This window comes from Embiotoca jacksoni, unplaced genomic scaffold, assembly GCF_022577435.1.
Source record: "Embiotoca jacksoni isolate LCO1_2020_lvr unplaced genomic scaffold, fEmbJac1.0.p SCAF_41, whole genome shotgun sequence".
Lineage (NCBI taxonomy): Eukaryota > Metazoa > Chordata > Actinopteri > Embiotocidae > Embiotoca > Embiotoca jacksoni.
In genome coordinates this window covers 2,733,428-2,755,848 of record NW_027185394.1, presented here as the reverse complement: position 1 = coordinate 2,755,848, position 22,421 = coordinate 2,733,428, and the positions used below count along the sequence as shown (strand labels likewise).

At 45.9% G+C, this 22,421-nt stretch overlaps 2 protein-coding genes across 3 annotated transcripts in view; both read left to right on the top strand.

Moving 5' to 3' along the window:
• The window catches only part of shisa7b (shisa family member 7), a 34,383-nt gene extending 29,968 nt beyond the window's left edge, over nucleotides 1-4,415 (top strand). For both annotated transcript variants that reach the window (XM_069168735.1, XM_069168736.1), the window contains 2 exons: nucleotides 1,262-1,649; nucleotides 2,307-4,415. In XM_069168735.1, coding sequence (XP_069024836.1) covers nucleotides 1,262-1,649; nucleotides 2,307-2,808 — 890 coding nt within the window. In that variant the 3' untranslated portion in view covers nucleotides 2,809-4,415. The remainder of the gene's footprint in view (nucleotides 1-1,261; nucleotides 1,650-2,306) is intronic.
• Nucleotides 4,416-7,187: 2,772 nt separating this feature from the next.
• LOC138209927 (zinc finger protein 865-like) lies at nucleotides 7,188-19,306 on the top strand. Its single transcript, XM_069168734.1, has 3 exons — nucleotides 7,188-7,863; nucleotides 8,397-8,516; nucleotides 13,266-19,306. Exon 3 carries the CDS (start codon nucleotides 13,746-13,748, stop codon nucleotides 17,916-17,918), a length of 4,173 nt encoding a protein of 1,390 aa, XP_069024835.1. The 5' UTR covers nucleotides 7,188-7,863; nucleotides 8,397-8,516; nucleotides 13,266-13,745; the 3' UTR covers nucleotides 17,919-19,306.
• Nucleotides 19,307-22,421: the final 3,115 nt, after the last annotated feature.

Sequence of the window (22,421 nt, the reverse complement as noted above, 5' to 3'; positions counted from 1 at the left end):
GAGAGGACATGAGAGGAGAAAAAAAACCTGAAGAGCAATGGGCGGAAACGGAAAAACAAAAGAGACGGAGACAAAGGAACAAACAGGAGGAAGAGGAGGATGAAGAGGAGGACGAAGAGGAGGACGAAGAGGCAAGAGAGGTCGCTCGGGTAAAGGTCAGCTTTAAATTGGCTCTCGGGGAGCTGCTTCCATGGAAATGCTTTGAAGATTAAAGAGGCCGAAACGCTGCTGCGTTTCACCGTTAATGAAACTTTCTGTTTCCTCCTTCAACTCTTCACTCTTCAGTTTCACCTCATTTATCTCGTTTATAAATATATATATATATGTTATAAATATATAATGTTATAAATATATATATATATATATAAATATATCTCATTTACCATCGTGTCCTCTTTAACCTTTATTCTTTTATACCTCATACAACATTTATTATTATTATTATACATATCTCTCTCTCTTTACTTCTTTTCTTCCTCTGACTCCTTCATCTACATTTGATCTTTGATCTTTCTTTCTTTCTTTCTTTCTTTCTTTCTTTCTTTCTTTCTTTCTTTCTTTCTTTCTTTCTTTCTTTTGTTTTTCTATCAGTTTGAGACTATTTAAAATGAAATTATCAGTTGATTGACAACAAATTTAATTCATTCATTGTTCAATAAACCCAAAACAAAATAACAAACAGTCTCTGGTTCCAGCTCTTCTTCTTCTTAACTCTTTTTTTTTTATATATATATATTTATAACTTAAATATCTCTATTTCCCCCTTTAAAGTTTTTTTTCCACATACAGGGAATTTGTCTGGGTGTCATGATGCATAACAATCAAAACTTATTCGTGATCTGCGGACCCTGGTGTGCTCGACGTGCAGCGTGCGAAGGTCCGCAGATCAGTTTTAATTTTTTTCTCGATCTCGTTCCTTATTCTTCTTCTTAAAAAAAGAAAAGGCCTTTTTTTCGACGGCTTCAACATCTTCAAAAACTCATGAAAGTTGGTGACTGACTCGTGCAAAGTTTTGTGATGTTTGGAGCATCCTTTGACCTTAAACATCAACTTCCTGTGTCACGGTGAGACGTCAAACTTTGCCGCACCGCCATGGCGACGCCCTTTGACAAAGTCGCATGAACTTCTGGTCTGTATAAATGAAATCACTAATCTAAACCACCTCGTTGTAGAAACGATCAACATATTAATTAATAAATAAAACAAGCGCTTCCTGTTGCGGCCTCATTCACATTTTGCACATTTTCTGTCTCCAAACCAGAGAAAGAGCTGGACGAGTACTCCAACTACTACTCCTCCTCCTCCAAGCGCCGCTCCAACAACGCCGCGCCCTCCTTCTACTCCTCGCAGCACCACCTGCCGTGGGGGGGCGAGTACATGCTGGGCTCCAAGAGCACGCTGCCGCTCCACGGCTCGCGGCCCCACCTGCACATGCCGGCCTCCACCCCGAACCCCTACCCGCTGCCGGGCCAGTCGCACTACACCAGCTCCTCCTTCGACCGGCCGCCGCGCCGCGTCCGCTCCCAGGACCAGCTGCTGGCGCTGGGGGAGGGCAACACGCTGTCCCGCCTCTCCAAGAACCAGCAACACCAGTACTACAAAGCCATGATGAACACCAGCAGGAGCTCCACGTCGCAGACGCTCCGCAGGTGAGACCGGGGGGGGATGAGGTGGGGTCAGGTGGGGTCAGGTGGGGTCAGGTGAGGTCGGAGCAGGTGAAAAGTACCGAAGGGAAAAAAGAAACCAGATCAGAGATCTGAACGGTGTCGAAGAAGAATGAATTGCAGGAAGAGAAAATAAGAGCAAAGAGAGTCTGAGTTTGATGTTTAATGAAAGCCAAGAGCGGGACGGGTGCATTAAAGACTAAAGAGGCTGACGAGGTGACGGCATGCTGTTAAATTTACATAACAGATTCTGTTCAACTCTTAAACTTTTACCTTTTATTTTTTTAGGGAAATAATGTAAAATAAGTTCCACTTACTTCTTCTGGGACTTCAGTAGGACATGTCTCTAACAGGCAGGATTCATAACAACATTTATAGTATTAATTATAACAATGTTAACATATCTAAACCCGAGCAGCTCTGCAACCAAACTGAAGGACAAACATGATAAAAAAAATGAATCTTAAACTTACATAACACTTCAAATCAGTGTACAAAAAACTGTATTTTGAGAAGATGAAGTAACATAGAATTTGTAAACAATGACATCATCAAATTATCTCCGTAAACTTCCACTAAACGTTGCTATTAAAAAAGTAAAGATGATATCCAGGTGTCATGTTGCATATCTGTGTCGTCCAGGTCCCACGAGCGGCTCCTGGTGTCCCCCGACCGCCTGGAGGACCGGCTGCTGGCGATGAGTCTGCTGATGGGAGGAGTCGACCGGGGAGGTGACCGAGGGGGAGGCGGGATGGTCCCCACCATGGGCCGGCTCAGCCACCACCAGAAGGCCCAGTCGCAGCAGAACATCTGCGTCACGCCGTCCATGGACCGCCACCACATGATCAAGATGAACTCCCACCCGACGCCGGGCCACGACCACGACCGCAGCTCGGCCGCCATGTCCGGGATGGGCATGCACGGCGGCTGGGACTCCCACGGGGGCCACGGCGGCGGAGGAGGAGGAGGCGGAGGAGGGGGTGGTGGAGGAGGAGGGGGCGGAGGAGGAGGAGGCCACCCCAACTCCCGGCGGATGGCGTTCGCCAACAAGAGGCAGAGCACCATCGAACAGCTGCACTTCATCCCCGGAGGAGGAGGAGGGCAGGGACTGCGGACTGGGAGTAAGAATGAGGTGACAGTGTGAGAGAGAGGAAGAGGAAGAGGAAGAGGAAGAAAGAGGAGGTGAAGGCTGAAGAGAAAGGAAGCAGCACGGCGGGTTTTTTTTTTTTTCTCCGGTGGGACGATGAAGTTGGATCTCAATCTGCCCTGAGAGCGAGCAGCAAAGAGGCCCCGCCCCCTTCTTAAAAACTAAAAGAAACCGGTGGATGACGACCGTAATCTCATCGGCCAATCGATTCTCTCCGTTTCACTTACGCCTGGAAAAAAAAAGAATATTCAGCCATTCTTTGTCAAAGGGAAAACGAACGCCCTCGTTTAAAAGAGCAAAAAAAGAAAAAGAAAGTAAAGGGCAGTTTAAAGGCTGCCGGGTTTCGCTGTGACTTTTATTGAAGGATTTCCGCTGAGTCAAAATTTGTTGAATTCGTCCTTGTTTTATCGCGCCGTCCTCGAACGCCTCCGTCGGAGATTCATCCGTCTTTGACTCCACCGCGGATGACGGAGAGACAGACGGGGGGGAGGTGGGGGAGGGGGGGGGGGTTGCTTGTCTTTGTATTTATAAAAAAAAAAAAAAACAGTATTTAACGCCAAATAAGTTGCTTTTGTATGAAATTAACCTGATTAATAATACGAATATTAACATTACTGAACCCTGTAGGAATCTTTTGTGTATACTTAGTTGAAAACCGTATGTAAAGGCTAAAGGCTGGACATGTGATCAGCTCTCGCTCTCGTCCTGATCGGACTATCAAAGTAAAAAAAAGAAAAACGTCGAATCGATCGAGTCGAGTGCCGACGACTGCCGATTAATCGCTTCGCGGCTCGATTGGCACGAGATCAAAGATATAAAGAAAAAAAAAAAGCCATTGAGGGGAAAGAAACAGTACCAACATCGAACTGCTGCCATAAAGGTCCAGTCACACCAGCACTTCACCGGGAAATCAGCTGATTCCAGGAAAATCAGCTGATTCCAGGAAAATCAGCTGATTCCAGTGAAATCGGCTGATTCCAGTGAAATCAGCTGATTCCAGTGAAATCTGCGCAATTTTTTTTTTTGCGTCAAAATCTACTTTTAAACTTGAAAATCTGCCTTTTTTTTATTTACCTTCCTGTTTCGGAGTATAAACAAATATAAAAAATAAAAAAAACATGGAACTGTTTGCAGAAAGCTGAGACAGAAGTCAAAATTTGATCCTTTAGCGACCAGCTATTGAATTATTAAATGAGTTATTAAATAATTATTATTATATTATTTAAATAATTAAAAAAATCCCGAGAACAAAACGAGACTCGGCGAGTGAAGAAGTTGGTGTGACCGGGCCTTCGTCACGTTAAATCCACTCCGCAGGAACATTTCAGCCGACTTGTACAGTGATTCTCTTAAAGTGGGTGTTAATCATCTATGAAACATTGTGCTGTGACCCTTCGCATAATAATTAGTACAACAAAGTTTTGAATCAGAGCCGACCTCACAGGGTAAACTTTTTTTTAATTTTTTTTTATATATATATATAACAACTTCTTTTGTCATCTCGACTTCACGGAGAGTCGAAGGTTGTTGTTTTTTTCCTCCCGTACGCCGACGACGCCGCGCGTTACCTGCGAGTTCAGCTGCTCACCTCCTACGAAGGGGAAGGGGGGAGGGTGGGGGGGGGGGGGGTTAGGGGAGGGGGGGGGGCGATGGACACTTCACACCAAGGGCTAAACCGACTTATCTTTGTGTGTCCGTGCTCTGTACAGCGTCTGCTTCTCATTTGGCGTGCATCATTTTCACCGATCAGTTTTTTATTTAGATTTGTTTTTTCTTCCTTCCTTTGTCGAAAGAAAACTACGAAGGAATTATCGCGCAACACTGTTAAGATCGGGCGACCGTGACGACGTCATAGTTTGTGATTTTGTTTTTGTTTTTGTTTCCCTGGCCGTGAGATGGACCTTCTCGCTGCGCCGGCCGGGTTTGACTCCTTCACGGGGTTGAAAGGGACTCGTGAGGCCTGTTTCAGGCGTTCAGCTTCCCCCTCTGACTTGTATTATAAAAGACAGACATGATTGATTACTGAGCGAAGCTTCCTGCCAGACCTCTTTAGTGTTTTAACAAAATGTGCTCACATGTTAATGGTTTATGTATTAAAAAACAAAAACAAAAAAAAACACAAAAAAAATCCCCCTCAACGAGACGACGAAGTCCTGATTTTATTTATTTATTTATTTTTTTGGTCTTTTACTCAAACGTATTTTTTTTTTTTTTTTTTTTTTTTTAAATCTGTGAATTTTAAATGTGTAATCCTGGATTTTAAATATAAAAAAAACAACAACTTTCCAGTCGAATTCGAGAAGAAAAACCTTTGTGCTCACGAGAAGAACAAAACGAGCTCATGCAATCAGAGAAAAGACGACGATGATGTCAGAAGCAGGCGTCGGTGATGTCATCACGCTGACTCATGATGTCACGCGTCCGTTTTAATTTGCGATCGTTACGTGTTCATATCAACCTGGAATTAAATTTAAAGGCCTGGCGTCGTTTCTTTTTCTTTTTTTAAAAAACCCCAGACGGGAGCTTTTTTTTCTCGTTGAGCTATATTCACCAAAGCGAGGACACTTTTATTTATTTATTTATTTTTTTTCAGAAAAATGTAAAAACTTTTAGCGAAGGCTTATATTGTGCAACAACAATCTGCAATACGGGCTAAAAAGGGAGGAGGAAGCTAACTGCTGTCAAGTGTTTCTGCTTCTTTGTTTTTTTTGAAGCGTCAGCGGTTGTTTGCTGAAGTGGAGGAGAATCGTTGCGACTTTCCTTTTCGGCTTTGCGGTTTTCACAATGAAAACATCTCATTAACTTTTAAAGACAACGAGGCAAAAAAAAAAAAAAAAAAAAAAAAAACGGTGTAAATGACATGTTGTATTTTCAGCTCATTTTTCTCCTCAAAACCTTCAAAGGTCTGACACACATGTTGTAATCCACGTTCTCTCCTGATAAACAACAACAACAACAACAACAGTGTGCCTGTATGTGTGTGTGCGAGCGAATATGTGTGTGTGTTTACCACTAGGGGGAGGATGGGGTGGGGGGGTGGGCGTATTTGTACTCTCGAAGCTACTCTGCATACCTCAACTTGTATGATACAGTTATTTATTACACCCCCCCCCCTCCCGCCCCCCCACCACACCCTCTTATATGTCTATTTCCAAGAACATCCAAACAAAGGTCTCACATGTGCAAACCCTTTTGTTATCGGTGATCAATTTTTGCGTTTGTAGAAATCATACTGTTTGAATTGATAATAACAATAATGAAAAAAATAAAAAAAATCCCACTAAACCTCCATGTTGTGTTGTGTGATTGAATTTGACGCTTAAAAAACAACAAAAACAAAAACATTGTCTAAAGTTGAGATGCACACGTTTGATGTTTTTGACATGAATGAACTGTTTTACCTCCTGAACACACACTTCGTTCCTGCTGCTTTCCATCTCGGTGATGGTGTTTTCTGACGGTGTCTCTACACCGGAGTAACTTGAAGCTCCACTCACATTAACAACATCCGTTCCCTCCAATTCAGCACAAATCTCTAAATGAATTACAATTAAACTCTGGAAATAAAATTTAAAAAAATTACAGGAGTTCTGTGAACTTTAACCTGCTTGCATAGATTATTTCACATGGATGCACACAGTGGATTATAGATTATTGGGTGATAATGTATGTGACAAATGTGAGTGAAAGGCTCCAATTAAAGTGACTGAGTCGGTGGGACGTATCATAAATAAAAAATAAATATATTATAAAATCAAATGTATGCGATATATATATAAATAGTAACAATATTCTATTAAATAATATATAATATAATATATATCATAATACAATCATAACCCTTATAGCCAGTCTTCAATCTAAAAAATGTTCAGATTTGTTTACTTGTTTGTTTTTTGTCCCCAAAGGAAGCTCGAGACTCATTGCGCATGCGTAAACACACTTGTGTCCTCACAACACGCGACAGCGTAAACAGTCAAACACACCCACAAAATACTGTAATTATAATTGAATGCAAATTAGGCACGAGGCACACAGCAGCACGTGCATCACACACACACACACACACACAAAATCACACACACACTCTGTAACGTTATGCAGCATGAGCCTAAATATCTTTAATTGACTAATTAACATGTCACACACTTGGTGTGAAAACACACACACACACACACACACACTGGCGCATGGGCACTTAATGGTCCGGTGTCAGGCTGCTCTGTTGTGGCTTCTTTTTTATTTTTATTTTTTTCAATGGGAGTTCAAAAACGCACGCGCACGTACGCTTTCTCTCACGCACACACACACACACACACACACACACACATAAACACACACACACATAAACACACACACACATAAACACACACACATAAACACACACACATAAGCACGCGCGAGGTTTATTTATTTATTCATGAGCATCATGCTGGCTAGGATCCGTATTTTGCAAACGGAGGAGCAGGGGTGGATGTGAGGAGCAGGGGTGGATGCGAGGAGCAGGGGTGGATGCGAGGTGGATGTAGAGGAGCAGCAGGAGCAGCAGGAGGCGGCGGCGGTCGGTCGGTGGTTCGCGGCCGGACAGACGAACCTGCGCCTGGGCTCTACCCGGAACCATTATGCAGACAGGAAACTACCATTTTAACGCCAGCAGCAGCAGCAGCATCGGAGGAGCCGTCGTCCGCGGAGGGGGACACCTGAAACCGAGACGGGGCGGAGAGCGGCCGGCCGGGGAGGACACGACGGGAAGACGCGACGGGGACGGAACAAAGGCGGCGAGCTCGTGCGAGCGGGGCGCGTGAGCGGCGGGAGAAGTCCGGGGTCGGAGACAATGGACGTCGCGAGCCCAGCGGAAACGGAGCTGTGTTAGCGCGCGAGCGGCCGCTCCTCGGGCCGCCGGCCGCCGGAGGCCTTCAGTGATTTTCCACGGATGAAAAAACAGAAAAGAAAAAGGGCCCCGCTGACAGGCAGGACGGACGGCTCCATGCCCAGGGAGCCGCGCTACGGAGCTGCTTCTCGTGCCCCCGGACGTCGTCGGGAGTTTACGAGGTAAAAACAACAACACCAACAAAAAAAAAACAAACAACAACAACAACAAAAAACGACGACAACAACAAACAAACAACAACAAACGGAAACAAACAGGAATCCGTTTCCAGCAGGAGTTCGGCGGCTAATGTTGTAGCTCCCGAGCTAACGGTGGCTCCGCTAAGCTGTTAGCTTAGCTTCATGCTAAGTAGCCAGAACACAACAACCTCCTTTTATTTGTTTGTTTATTTTTCTGGGAGCTTTGAACGAGCTGGGTTGTAAACTTAATTTTTAAAACACGTTACGCGGTTGAGACTTTTAAAATGCAGCTCAAACGATGCTGTTTTCTTTATTTATTTATTTCGTCGGTTGACGGACCGTTAGCATTTCTTTTTCTTTTCTTTTCTTTTTTTTGGGGGGCAGGTAGCTAGCGTTAGCTGGCTAGCCGGGTGATTGACGGGTAAGCTAGCGGAGGTCTGGTGAGTTTTTTATTTTTGTATTTTTATTTGAATGCGTCTCGACGACCTGCCCGCTCATTCATGCATCTGTTTCAGGTTGTCGACCTGAAGTCACGGCGGAGGAAAACGGACTGTCCACCCCCCCCCCACCACCTCCTCCTTCTCCTCCCCCCACCTCCCCCTCCTGCAGGGAGCTGCAGACCTGTGGATCAGCCGGTAAGATGCAGGAGAAAAAAAACAAAACAACAACATGCAAGTCAAGTTTTGTTTCGTCCCAGAGTGGGTCACGTGTGCTCTGCTCGATCATATCAACAGTAAACAACTTTAAGTGAAGCTAATATATTTAAAAACAAACTCTCCTATCTCACCAATCGTTGCAAAACATTCCCTCCGAAATCTCCAGGATTCATCAGTCTGATTTATTTTACAACTTATTCTCCGGATATGTAAAAAAGCTGCTGCATACTTTTTTATTTTATTTTATTTCTTTTAGAAATGACGCTCAAATAATGAAGAATAAGTAACTTGATCACCAAAGAAACCTTTGAATACAGGAGTTGTTTTGTTAGATGATTGAGTTGCTGCAAAAAAAAAAAAAAAAGAAAACCTGGAGGATGCAAAGTACTCGTTAGTGAACGGGACAATAATGATCAAAAAAAATTGCACGGCTGTGTGCATCAGTTAAACCCACTCATACAGTGGTAAACATCTGTATTTACAGGGTGGTGTGATCATAAATGGCAGGACATTTCTAAAACCACAATACTGAAGTAAACAAAGGGAGCAGGCAGTCAAATTTATTATTATTATTATTATTGTTGTTGTTGTATAATCAATTTTAGAGCGTCTGTGCACAGAAAAAAAAACAGCTGTATGACAAGAAATTTCTGGGACCTGAAACTTTATTTTATGTTTCTATTACCGAAGTTTCTTCAACGTCCTCTACTTCATAGGATGTCTGAATTACATTTCCTTTTTTTAATTTAATATGTTTTGTAAGATATATTGGCCGCTACCAGGCATTAGAAGGACTAATTAAAGAGGAATAACAAATGTAGTTGTTACAAAACCATCAAGAGCTGCCAAAACAGCTTCTTAAAGTGTTATTGATTATCTGTAGTGATGTAGGACCTCTAAAAAAAACATTTTTTACTGTCATTAAATTACATTCAATTTTTAGTTTTTTTTTTTTTTGTCGCAATAAAAAAGCTCACTCACTTCAGTTTTGGGTAAAAAAAACAAAAAAGAAATCAGATTTTTCTCCACAATGACCAAATAAAAATGTCATTTGGCCTCAAATTCCTATTCAATATCTAATATGAATTTATTTGTTTTAATGTTTGAGGGGGCAACAAGGAAGAAAATAATGATAACCATGCCATTTCTTTTCAGCATAAATACCACAATTGTGAATATTTCATGTTACACTGCTTTTCCTTCTCTTACGTCCTAGTAAAGTATATCATTATTATTTTTTTAAACACATTTAATGATGTCACGCTGTGCTCTACGGGCAGTTTTCACACTTTTACGGATGTTTTATAGAACGATAGTCAAAATAAGAGTCGGTCGCGGCCTCGTCTGGGTACAAATACCGGACTTGGTTTCTATGGCAGCGCATGTTTTTTGTTTTCACTGCTAAACATACCAGCAGGAAAAGGCAGCAAACAAAATTACATGTAGTATAAAATATGACATTCGACAACAAATATACTGCGAACTGTCGTTGTTTTTTTTACTCCAGCCAATCGGCGGCCGGTGATGCGTTCATTTGTTCCTCTTCTCGGGTCAAAAGGTCACCGATCAGTGAGATGAGCTGCTCGCTGAAAAATGAATTATATAACCCAAACTCTATTTAAACATGTGTATTTTTAAATCTTCAGGTTGTAGTTCATTACATTGTTCGTGTTTTATATATTTTCTTTTCCTGAACTTGGGTGCCTTTTTTTTTAGTTGTGGCTGTTGATGTTATTTGACTGTTGTTGATCAGCAGGTTTGTCTTCCACTTAAAATCTGCATTTAATACCATTAATGAGGAAGAGAGCAGCGCGCTCGACATGTTTTTACTGAGCAACACTGATTATAAATAAAACTTGTTCAGGAGAAAACTTTCACGTTGAGCTTTTTAATTTGGCTTCGTGTTAACGTCTCTGAATGGAGGGAAAAAAGTTTGCCGTGTTTCTGCTGCAGATGTCGCCGATATTTATCCAGTGTCGTATTTCTGATATGACAATCAATCAAATTTGTATTTGTGTCGCACTTTTTGTACATTTCGGTGCTGTTCAAAGTGCTTCACGGATGATTGACAGGCCGATAATAAAACCGACGGTACCAAATAGATAAAAAGAAACCTTTAAAAGTGAGTATAATAAAAACTAATATGTCTAAAAGATCCTCTGCTGCCTGATCCAACCAGCGTTTCTCTGTTTCTCAGCATCCTTGAGGGATTTTCATTTAGCAATTACGAAGATGCTTTTATTGCCCGGCTTTATCGGAGAGGGTTTTTATTTATTTTATTTTTTTGACAACTGTTTTCTTAATTGCTTTCACTGCGTGTCTGATCAGCCGGCTTTGTGTACGCTTAGATTAGGACCTCCAGCCTTTGAACACAATCACACAGTCAAGAATAACATTTCCAGATTCACAAAAAAAAAAAAAAAGCAGCTTCACGCTTACATTTCCTGAAGAGCTTCTTTAAACAGAAACATCTTTATTTCACAATCTCAATTATTTCTCCTTCAGGTTTCTGATTAATACTGTAAGAATACAGGAACATATTCGGGGCTTTAAACGGCACGTCGCCTGTATTTCATGCTGATTTTAGCATGAAGTCGTTGCTGCATTTATACACAAAACAAAATAATGGACTGTATAAATAGTGTGTTGTTTTGAGTGTCCTCTGCCGCTCCGCCAGGCTTCAGTCCTGCACACAGATGTGAGCGCGAGGACGTCTCTGGTTTCCGTCTCGGGGGAAACTCCTTCATGACAAGAGCCAGAAGGAGGTCAGAGAGAAGAGCACATAAAAAAAAATCAAAATCAAAAGATGTTTCACGGAGCGTCTTCGTCGTGACGAAACGTGAAAAATTTACTGCTTTAAGTTTAAAGTTTTAAAGCACTTACGGCTTTAAGATAAAAATTTGTTTAAATATAATTAACTAAGATTACAGTTGTTTTTACTTCTTGTTGGTGTTTGGATCTAAAATTGTGCTTTAAAGACTTAAATAACTATCTAGGGTAATAAATTAAATTAAATAACTAGCGTATCGATAAGAAACGATTCTGCTGTCAATAATTCGTTATCCTGCTCATTTTATCGCACGACTTCTGTCTGTGAAATTAAAACAATCCCCGTATGAGCAAATTACACTCTCATTAGAGTTTTGAACCAATAAGCAATTTATCTTTTTATTTTCGCCAAAATCAATGATAAAATAATCGTTTAATGTTATCACATCTTTTTTTATTTTTATTTTTATTATGTCTTTATTTTATCTACCAAATTATGGAGAAAAGTATAGATAAAATCCTAACAATGCCCAAATCCCTGACAGGTGGAGGTGTTATTATTCTTTTTTTTTCACCGTCAGGCGCTTGTTGACAAAATTGCTGTCTGTTTTTGAAACTCGTATTAATTACAATCTCCTTTTTTTTTTTTTTTTTGAGTGACAGCTCATCACTGAGGTTTGGTTGTTCGGTTGATTAATTCTTTAATTGATTATTAAAAACCTTGACGATCGAGCTGAAACGTTGGATCTCAGCAGCTCCTGTTCTCCACCAGGCCACCGTTTTTCTTGTCTTTTTTTTTTTTAATTATTATTCTTTTTTTTTTTTCCTATCTGGCATTTAACAGTGTGTGTTGGCGGCGCCGGCAGGCAGGCGGCCATGTTGTCCAGCAGGAGCTGGACGGGAGTCATGAGGCGTTTAGGGACACCAGCCGCTCCTCTGCTGGCGAACAGGGCAGCTAATTAAGTAGCGAGTATTGTTAAAAGATTCATCTGCATATAATGTCTATGAATGTTTTTTTAACCCCCAGCCAGCAGTCCAAAACACAAAAACACTCAGTTTTCAGTCATTTAAACCAACCAGAGGTTTTAACTTGAATTATTAATAATCGAAATAGTTGCAGTTTCATTTCCTCTCGTATAATTTGAGCTGACGTTGAAGTGCGTTACGTCTGTCGTCACATTAAACAGGATTTGTTCCAAGTTCTCAAGTTTCAAGTTTGTTTTCGATGTTTAGATTCTCTTTTCAGCCTTTTTGCCAACTATTGTTGCGATTAACACAGAAATAAAACTACAATCCTGATGGACAAACGCGTCCGCGAGGAAGATTTCGGAGAGTCTTCGGCAGCTTGCTGGGCTTCGGGTTCGCTGGGTTCAAGCTGGCCGACGTTAAAAAAGGAAGTTGTAAGGTACAAAAAATAAATAAAATAAAAAGCACCTGCTTCAATAAACCATCAACTGCAGAACTCTTTCTAAGATTTCCACAGTTGTACAAAAATAACCGCACAACAGCTGCTCGAAGCCTCTGAGTCGGACACACTTTTATTTTTAGCCTCCCCCCCAAAAAAAAAGAAAGAAGAAGATTTGGTTACGGTTTATTTTCTTCGTGAGTGAAAGTTGCCTCTCTTTAAAATAAAGCCCTCGTGAAGTGGGAACGGCTCGGTTTTTAACAGGAAGTGAGGACTTTAGGTTCTTGTATCAAATTGTCCCCATAAATTACCCGGAAGAATAATCTGTTCTGAAAACATTTATTTGTCCTGCTTAGATTGAGTTCGGCCAAATCCCATCGCTTCGAGTTGTTTATTCGAGAAGTTCCTTTTTTGAGCTATTTCAGCATCCGGAGCTTTGAGGCACCGACGGCAAGAAGAAGAAAAACAACCTAAAAGCAATAAACTGTTGCTGTTTAGTTGATCAACCCGAAGACTCGCTGACATTATCCGGTGTTTTCTTCTTGTGTCCCCAGGCTCCCATCGAGACGGGACCGAAGCGATGGGTCGTCCTCCGATGAAATAACTGACACACTCTGCTTCACGGGACTGCTGAGCTGACTTTAAAAAAAAAAAAGAAAGAAAAGAAATCACCTTACGGTTATGGAACACTTAAAAGAAACACTACAGACTGCTTTTTTTTATATATATATATAATTTAGTATATTGCCTATTTATGATCCGTTTTTTTTTTTTTTTTTTTATAAGATCCAACAGAAGCACTTGAAGGCTTCGCTCTCGCACGGAGAGTAAAAGTATTAGTGACACGTTCATGTGAGAAAATCGAGCATCGGCTCCTGGTGGATTTACAGTGGCTTATTGACTCTGAATCTCTGGGAAACCCCCCCAGACCTTATTAGTCCGCTAAGGGCTCCCAGCTGTTCCCGGCTGCCACGGACTAAAGTGCTCGGTGGTACTCGTGCCCCCGAGACACTTTGCCACCGCTGCGTTTGGAGATGTTTCAATTCAGCAAGTACCCCATGGACATTCTGGAGATGCTGAGTGGGCACCAAGCCCACCAGTTCAAAGGCCTCGGATTAGAGCGGCAGCTGAGCCACCAGCAGCAGGTCCAGCTGCAGCATCAGCAGCAGCTGCAGCAGCAGCACCAGCCCTCCGCCGACAGCTCCGGGAGCCTGCTGTCCGGCCTCGGCCTGGGCTCCCTCCAGAGCTCCCGGAGCAACGCCTTCGCCGACTCCTCGTCGCTGTTCGCCAAAATGAGCGCCCCGCCCTCCTCCATCTCCCACCAGAGCCAGTCGTCGTCCCACAGCTCCAGGAAGTCGAGTAAGATGAGCGGCAGCGGGAGCTCGTCGTCGGGGTACCCGCAGTTCCTGCGGCCGTTCCACCCGGCCGAGGCGGCGCTGGCTCAGGAGCAGCTCCACTCCGGGATGGGACGCTTCGACTTCAGCGGGAGCAGCAGCGGGGGCGGCGCCGGGGTCATCGGAGGGGTCGTCACGCCGGCGCCCCCGCCTCCCCCGCTGCACCCGGGCCTCTCGATCCCCCAGCCCTCCTCCGGCCCTTCCTCTTCCTCGCCCTCCCCCTCCACCTCCAGTTCGGCCTCCAACAACCCCTCCGCCAGCACGGCGGTCCCGTTGGTGGGCCAGTCCGACCCCCGCAGCCTCCACCAGCAGTTCAGCTGCATGCTCGCCGCCAACCAGTACTTCCTGTCCGGCGTCCCCACCAACAGCAGCCTGGAGCAGTTCCTCGTCCAGCAGGGCACTCACAACCACTTGGGCCTGGGCCTCGGCCAGGGGGCCTCCGAGTCCAACTCGGCCCTGGCCCCTCCCCCCGCGCTCCACTCCTCCCACAGCCACAGCCACGCCGGTCCGCCGCCGCAGCAGCAACAGCAGCAGCTGACCCCTCATGCCTTATCTCATCCACACAGCCACACTCACCACCCGCACCCCCTCCACCCGGCCCCCCAACCGGCCCCTCTGGGCGGCTTTGATTTCCAAGGCATTCCAGTCCTCTCCTCCAACCAGATAGCATCACTGATGCAGCAGGAGGCCGGCCTCCCCCTCCCGCTGCCGCTGCACCTGTCGCTCTCCAAAGACGACGCCGGCAAGTCCGGAGACAGCTCGTCCACGTCGGGTTCGGGCAGCGGCGGGAGCAGGAGGAAGAAAGCGATGGCGGGCTACCTGCCTCAGAGGAAAACGGAGGGCAGCAGCCACAGTCACAGCAGCCACAGCAGCAGCAGCGTCACTAACTGCCACAACAGCAGCTCCAGCGGCCACAGCCAGAGCTCCTCGTCGGGCCTCGTGGGAGGAGGAGCGGGGGGCGTCGGGCCGCAGCACTCCTCTCTGCTCTCGTCGTCCTCGCAGCAGTCGTCCTCCACCGTCTCCTCCTCTTCGTCTGCCCCCTCTTCGTCGAACTCCACCTCTGTGCTCGTAGCCAACGGCAACCAAGCGCTGTCCAAATCCCAAGACAGTCACAACAGCAGCTCGTCGGGGCAGCCCGAACCAGAACCCCTCTACCACTGCGGCGAATGCGGCAAGACCTTCACCCACCTCTCCAGCCTTCGGCGGCACCTCCGCAGCCACGGCTTGACGCCAGAGAGCCAAAACAGGAAGTCGGACTGTAACTCTCCGAGCCCGGAGAGGATATTCTGCTGCGGCGAGTGTGGGAAGAGGTTCAAAAAGAGGGGTCACCTCATCCAGCACAGCGTCACCCACTCGGAGAACCGGCCTTTCGTCTGCAGCATCTGCCAGAAGTCCTTCAACCGCCGAGAGTCGCTCACGAGACACGAGAAGATCCACGACGAGAAGCCGTTCCGCTGCCCGGCGTGCGGCCGTTGCTTCCGCGAGAGCACCTCGCTGCTCAACCACGCCGCCTCGGGCGCCTGCGGCAAACCTCCGCGCAGCTCCAAGAACCGGGCCGGCAGCGGCGGCAGCTCGTCCTCCAACCCCGGCAGCAGCAAAATGGGAAGCGGCGGGAACCGGGTGGGGATCTCCAACAACGGGGCGGGGATGGCCAACGACAAGTACGCCACAGACTATTCCCGAAGTCGCTACCAGAACCAGTCGTCCTACAGCGGCGGCGTCGAGGACTACCGACGGTCGGCGCCTTCGTCCCTGTACTCCTCGGAGGGCACGTTAGCCGGCGAGATGACCAACCAGACGCTCCGCAAGGCCCCTCTCGCCCCGACTCTTCACCCCCACCCGTCGAGTCAGCAGCAGCCGCACCACCACCATCAACCGCAGCAGCCCCACCTCCCCCTCTCCTCCCTCCTGGACGACTCGGAGGACGAGGTCACCAGCAGCGCCATGTCGGCCATCGCCGCCGCGGCCGCCGCCTCCTGCGACATAAACACGGAGAGCCGGGAAGGAGAGAGGAGGGACATCATCGGAGGGCTGCTGGGGGGGTTGGGGTTTGGTAACATGGGCGGCCCGTCGTCCACGTCCGGCCTCAACGGCTCCACCATGCCCCTCACCCACCCCAGCCAGCCCCACGCCAAGCCCAGGAGGCCGAGGAAGCCCCGGGAGAAAAGGGACCCCAACACCATCGTGAGGCGGAGGAGGAGCCCGGCGCCTCCCGGCGACGGCTCGGAGAGGCCGTACGGATGTCAGGTCTGCTGCAAGCGCTTCAGGAGGGCGGAGACGCTGCGGCGGCACAACCGCGTCCACACGGGGGAGAAGCCGCACGCCTGCGACGTCTGCGGCAAGATGTTCCGCGAGCCGTTCCACCTCACGAAGCACCTCACGGTTCACTCCGGACAGAAGAACTACAAGTGCAACCTGTGCGGGAAGATGTTCGCCTACGCTCAGAGCCTGGTGAGACACGGCAAGCTGCACAGGAAGGGCGAGATCGACAACCAGGGCAGGAGGGTGAAAGGCGCCGGCGCCGCCGCCATCGGTCAAGTCGCCAACTCGGGGACGTCCGACTACTTCTCGTCCTGCTCCCAAGGAGAGAAGTCGCCGACGTCCGGCACGCCGTCGCAGAGGCTCTACACCTGCACCGTGTGCTGGAAGTCCTTCCGCCACTACTTCCACCTGACGGCGCACCAGCAGACGGTGCACGGCGGCGGCGTGGGTCTGGAGAAGTCCTTTCGCTGCGAGGTCTGCGGCAAAGCCTTCGCCTACTCCAACAGCTTAGTGCGGCACAAGCTGTCTCAGCACGGCATCGACCGCAGCGGCCAGCGCGTCAACCAGAACCAGCCGACGGGCTACTCGCCGCTCTACTACGACTCCGGTTCAGGTCCCAACTACACGGCCCCGTCCCACATGCAGCCGGGGGCTTCTGGGCCGCAGCCGCAGCAGCAGCAGCAACAGCCGCCGCCGCCGCCGCCGCCACCGCCGCAGCAGCCGCAGCAACCGCAACAACAACAGCAACAGCAGCAGCAGCAGCAGCACCCTTTTCACTACCGCGCAAAAAACTTCCAAAAGCGTCATGGACAGACAAGAAAGCACCGAAAGAAAAAAAGGCGCGTTGTGATCCACAGCATCATGAGAGACGGAAAGCTGGTGGGAGTCCCGCTGAGTAAAGACACCCGCAGGAAGCTGCTGATGCTGAGGAAGAGGAGGGGCCGGCTGCAGGCGCAGATCAACAAGAAGAAGCTGCTGGCCCAGCTGAGGGTGAAAAGCGGCGCCTTGAGAGTGAAGTCGTGGTCCGGGGGCGCCGTCCGAGTCACGGGACTCACCTCCATGGACGTGCCCATCAAGCGCTTCCCCTGCCCGATCTGCCCGAGCACCACGTACGCCAAGCAGGGCTCCCTGCTGCTGCACCACGCCGTCCGGCACCCGCCGCGGGTCTCGGGCCGCCACGCCCGCCTGCGGTGCCAGGTGTGCGGGCGGCGCACCGGCTCGCTGCACAAAGCCTTGAGACACCGAGGCCAGCACCTGAAGCAGGCCGCGTTCCAGTGCCACAAATGCCGCCACCGGTTCTGGAACGCCGGGCTGCTGACCCGCCACAAGTTCTCCTGCCGGGGGCCCAGCGGCGGGTCGGCGAACTGGGCGCTGCTGAAGACGAGATCCCCGCCGTCATCTCACGAGCAGTCGGACGCCGACGACCGGTCACCGGTCCCGGTCCCGGTGACGGTCCCGGTTCCGGCGACGGCGACGGCCCCGGTCCCAGTCCCAGTCCCGGTTCTGGTCCAGCCCGAGAGATCAACAGTTCTGACTGAGTACAGTCAGTAAAAAAAACAACAACAACAAAAAAAACTGTTTTCTAGACTAGATTGTTTTTGATGTTTATTTTTTTTAAATAATCCAAGAGGTGAGCGAGAGTTTAGCGAGTTTTTAACACAACAACCGGAGGGAGGAGGAGGGGGGAGGAGGTAGGAGGAGGGGGGAGGTTAGTGTAACTACCCATAATGTCCCCACCACACCCACTCACAACCCTGACTGACTACGGGTGGTGGGTGAGTTACCGTGGACTCCATCCAGCACCTCCTTCGGTGCCGTCGGCCTCCTCCTCCTCCTCCTCCTCTTCCTCCTCCTTCTTCTTCTTCTTCTTCTTCTTCTTCCTCGAAGCCGAAGAGACTCCAGACGACACGAATCTCAGTAGCATCCGTTTTTATTCTTCAACTTCCACACTAGCAGCAGAAACCCGGATCGGGGAAACAACCTATCGTAGAGGTACCTCAGATACCAGTTTATTTTTTCAACTTGTTTTCACGTTACTCTTCAGTTTAAGCGGTTTTAGTCCTCGTCTGTAGCTCTGTGTGTTTTATTTGTTTTTAAAACCCCCTTCGGTGCAGAATCTCACCTTTTTCTTTTTTTTCTTTTTTATACTGAGATGATATTTGCCCTTCAAGATTAAATTTATCTTTTAAAGAAGAAAAAAAAAAAAAAGAAAAACAAATGAGAGAAATCACGAGAAAGACTCGTAGGACGGTAAAAACAAAAAAAGGGTTGGCGGAGTCGCCGAAGGTTTCACCTGGTTCGACTGGAGTGACTGAAAAGGAGGAAAAAAAAAAAAAAAAAAGGAGTTTAAAAAACAAAAGGAAACAAAAAGAGGAACAGAAAAGTGTTGGTGACCTTGTTTTTAAATGTACACTACTTTTGTCATTTTGTAAAGAGGCGCTGTTGAAGAGCGAGCGAGAGAGAGAGGAGGGGTAAAAATAAAAACCCGACTCCAGCTGTTTAATGTGTTCGGGATTTTAAAAAGGACAAACAAATAACCGGAGTGTACTGTACAATTCGTATTATATTTTATTATATATTGATTATTTGCTGTTTTTTTTTTGTTTGTTTGTTTGTTTTTTTACTCCAAGTATCATTTTCTTTGATCATTGTTGGTATTGTACGGGTGGGAGGGAAACGAGTCGGGACTATCTTTGTAAAACAGCGGGATGAGTATATGTATCGATGTGATATGCCCCCCCCCCCCTTCAGCCCCCCTTTTACCTGCCCCCCCCCCCCCCCCCCCCCCATTCATTCACACACTTATGCCCCCATTTTTTGTAACAGAAGCGTGTACACATAGTTCATTACTTAGGTCCTGTCCAGACGTGTTTTTTTTTTGTTGTTTTTTTTTTGTAAAACTAAAACATGTAATATTATTACTAAATTACTATCCTTTTCTTTGCCTAAAAAGTGAGTTGTTGAAAACCCCTCAAATTAAATAAAAAAAAAAACAAAAAAAACAAAACAAAACTGAAACGTTACGTCCGTTGTCGGCCTTAAAGTTTGTTATTTAAATTGATGCGTTAAATTTTCTGTTCGGGAGGAGAAACAAGATCTTGTTCAAACTTTGTGGGATTATACGACTTTATTTTGCAGCTTTCGAAAAAAAAAAAAAAGGGTTTATTTTGCACTTATTATGTGGACAGTCTTTAAAAATAAATCTGAATTTCTGCATTTCTGACTCCACTTATGCTAGAAGTTCATCGTTATGAATCAATTAAAAGTCTGCTAACTGAACATAATTAGGACGGTAATAAATACCAAATTACACTGGAAAGTTTTTGAAAATAATTATGAAAACATTCAGAAACTGCAGCTACGTAATTCAGGAAGACTTTGGTACAAAACTGGACAGAGATTCATGTTTTAACGGGTTATTGATATTTTCACTGTCATCTCTATGAATTGGGACATAAAAAAATGAAACATCCTCATCCCTGATTTTTTTTATTTTGTTCCGTTTAAACAAATTAAAGATAACGATCAATGATTCATTCTCACTTTCCTCCAGAAAAACAAACTTGTTTTTAAAGGTCCAAACTTGGAAAAACATTTTCTCGCGTTCGTTAGCGTCGAGTCGCTAATTGTTACGGTTGATTAAAAATAGTTGTTTGTGTTTTTTTTGTGTTGAGGCTGGAGAAAATAACGTAGCGCATCACGATTAACTTTAATGTATTGGCATGAAGTTGGAAAACATTTTGTTTTAATAAGTTGCTGTTATTCCAGCAACGAATGTTGTTGTTCAGAAAACACACAGCTGCCGTGAAAATGTTTGTTTATCCCCAAAACAAAAAACGTATAAATGAACTTCTGCTGTAAAAACACTGATTTTAATGACGTGAACTCTCAAAATGCCTCAAAAACAAAATCTGCATCTGACCTCCGACCTGCTTTCACACAATCGACCCTCTGTGGATGTCTGCATGCACACTTCCTTCCTACAGGGACCCTGAAGTGGCCTCATGTAACCCCCCCCCCCCCCCCCCTCACACACACACACACACCTCCCTCAGCACCACCACCACGGGAGGACGGCCTTTCCGAGCGCTCCGGTTTCAGATGCATCAATGATGGAGCAGGTGTGGTGCACCTGGAGCGCGCTCTCATCAGGTAAGCTGTTCACGCTGTCCTCGGTACCCCAGCTGCACCCCCCACCCCCACCCCCTTCCCCCCACCTGGTCTCGTGTGCACCGGCACGTGGCTCACCAAAAAAAAAAAAAAAAAGTCTGGGTGATGTCATTTTATTTTTTGTTTGTTTTCTGCAGCTTTGTGGCGCCACTTTTTATTTTTTTTATTTTTTTTTCCTGCCGCGTTACCAACAAGCGGCCACTAGGTGGCGCCATTTAAACGTCCTTAAAAAGATGCCTGCTTGAGGAAATCATCCCATCGGAAACTCCTCATGAAAACAGTTCCTGATGCTCGCCACACACACGCACACGCACACGCACACGCACACACTCCTGCTTGTGTGTGTGCGTGAGATTATTTTGGCCTTTTTTAAAGGAGTCGCACATTCCTGTCATAAACGTGACACCCGACAGGAGGAGCAGCTCCTTCTTGTTGCAGCAGCTGCATCTGATTCATGAGGCGGTCACATTATTATCAACAGGAAACACATGCTGTGGTATTTTTATTTATTTTTATTATATGATGTTCATTCATGTGCTGCTGTTAAAAGTTAATTATCCATTTTAGCTCCCCTCTCCCCTCTCTCCCCTCTCCCCCCTCCCCCGAGGCCTGCATACAAACTACGTGATTAAAATGAACCAAAACATGATGTTATTTCAGAGGAAAACACATTTGGAAGATTTATTTTATACCGAAAGACCTCCGAAGTATATTTCAAACTGTAGTTTCTGGACACATTTTACATGATAATCTTTAAAACGAAGGTAAAACGGCATGAAATTAAAACAAGCCTATAACCGTGAGGTGTAAACAAACGGAGAAATAACAGTAAACATCAACGTTAGTAAAGATAATAATCAGCTGCACAAGGCAAGAAAGAAGCTGTCGGGTAACATCAGACGTTTACAAAAATATGTAACTCGAAATAATTAAAAATGTGGAAATAATGAAAACTATTAATGATGTTTAACAGTTGGAAGAACTTCTCAGATACTTTAGTATAAATACTAGAAGATATAAATACTGCATTCAGTAATCCTGCAGAAGTAAAATAAGTATTGAAAGAAAAAGTACTGTCAACAAGTGTCTGTTAGTTTTGAATTATTTCCTTCTTTAATTGAATTTTTAAAACGTTTTAATTTAATCTTTATTAATGACATATTTACTGTGGTTATTTTTGTATTTAATGTAAATAATTGGACTTTACTGTTTACTATAAAGAAGTAAACATGAAACACCTCCTCCTCCTCCTCCTCCTGCTCCCCCCCCCCCCTCCCCCTCCCGTTCCAGACGGCCCGTCACGCGGCATTGGCATGGGGGAAACCTGTGGGCGGAGACTGTGACCTATTTTTAGCCAATAGGATCCCGAGAGCGGCAGCGAGTGACCTAGATTTAGCCAATCGCAGCGCGGCAGAGTCGCCGGTAGGCAACAGTCGGCGCGTGCCGTGTCCATGTGCTTCTTTTGGTGTCGGAACAGCGCGAGGCAGATAGGGACGAACAACAAGACCAGCGGCTCGCGCTTCCTCTTCCGGTTCTTTTATAGTCATTTTTTTACGGGATTAAATACAAATTTACCCACGTTAAATGCAATTATTTTAAAACTACAGCAAACAGTTGATGTCTAAGTAAAAAAAAAATAAACATATTTAAGGAATAAATTGGGTTTTATTGTTGTTGTTTTAAAGATGGAGGTGTTTTATTAGCAGTACTTTAATGTCCCAGGTCCGGACATGTATGAGATGAGGTGACTTTAAGGGCTCTCACGTGATGTTTGCTTTGTGTGAGCTTGTTTATTCTGACATCACATGTTCCCCAGGACGTAAACATCCCGACGTTTCTCTTTTACAGACTCGAGCTTCGCTGCTTTAAAATGACAGCGTGAGA

Excerpts from the sequence above, each read along its gene's own strand:
- LOC138209927 (XM_069168734.1), top strand. The coding sequence starts at position 13,746 with ATGTTTCAATTCAGCAAGTACCCCATGGACATTCTGGAGATGCTGAGT.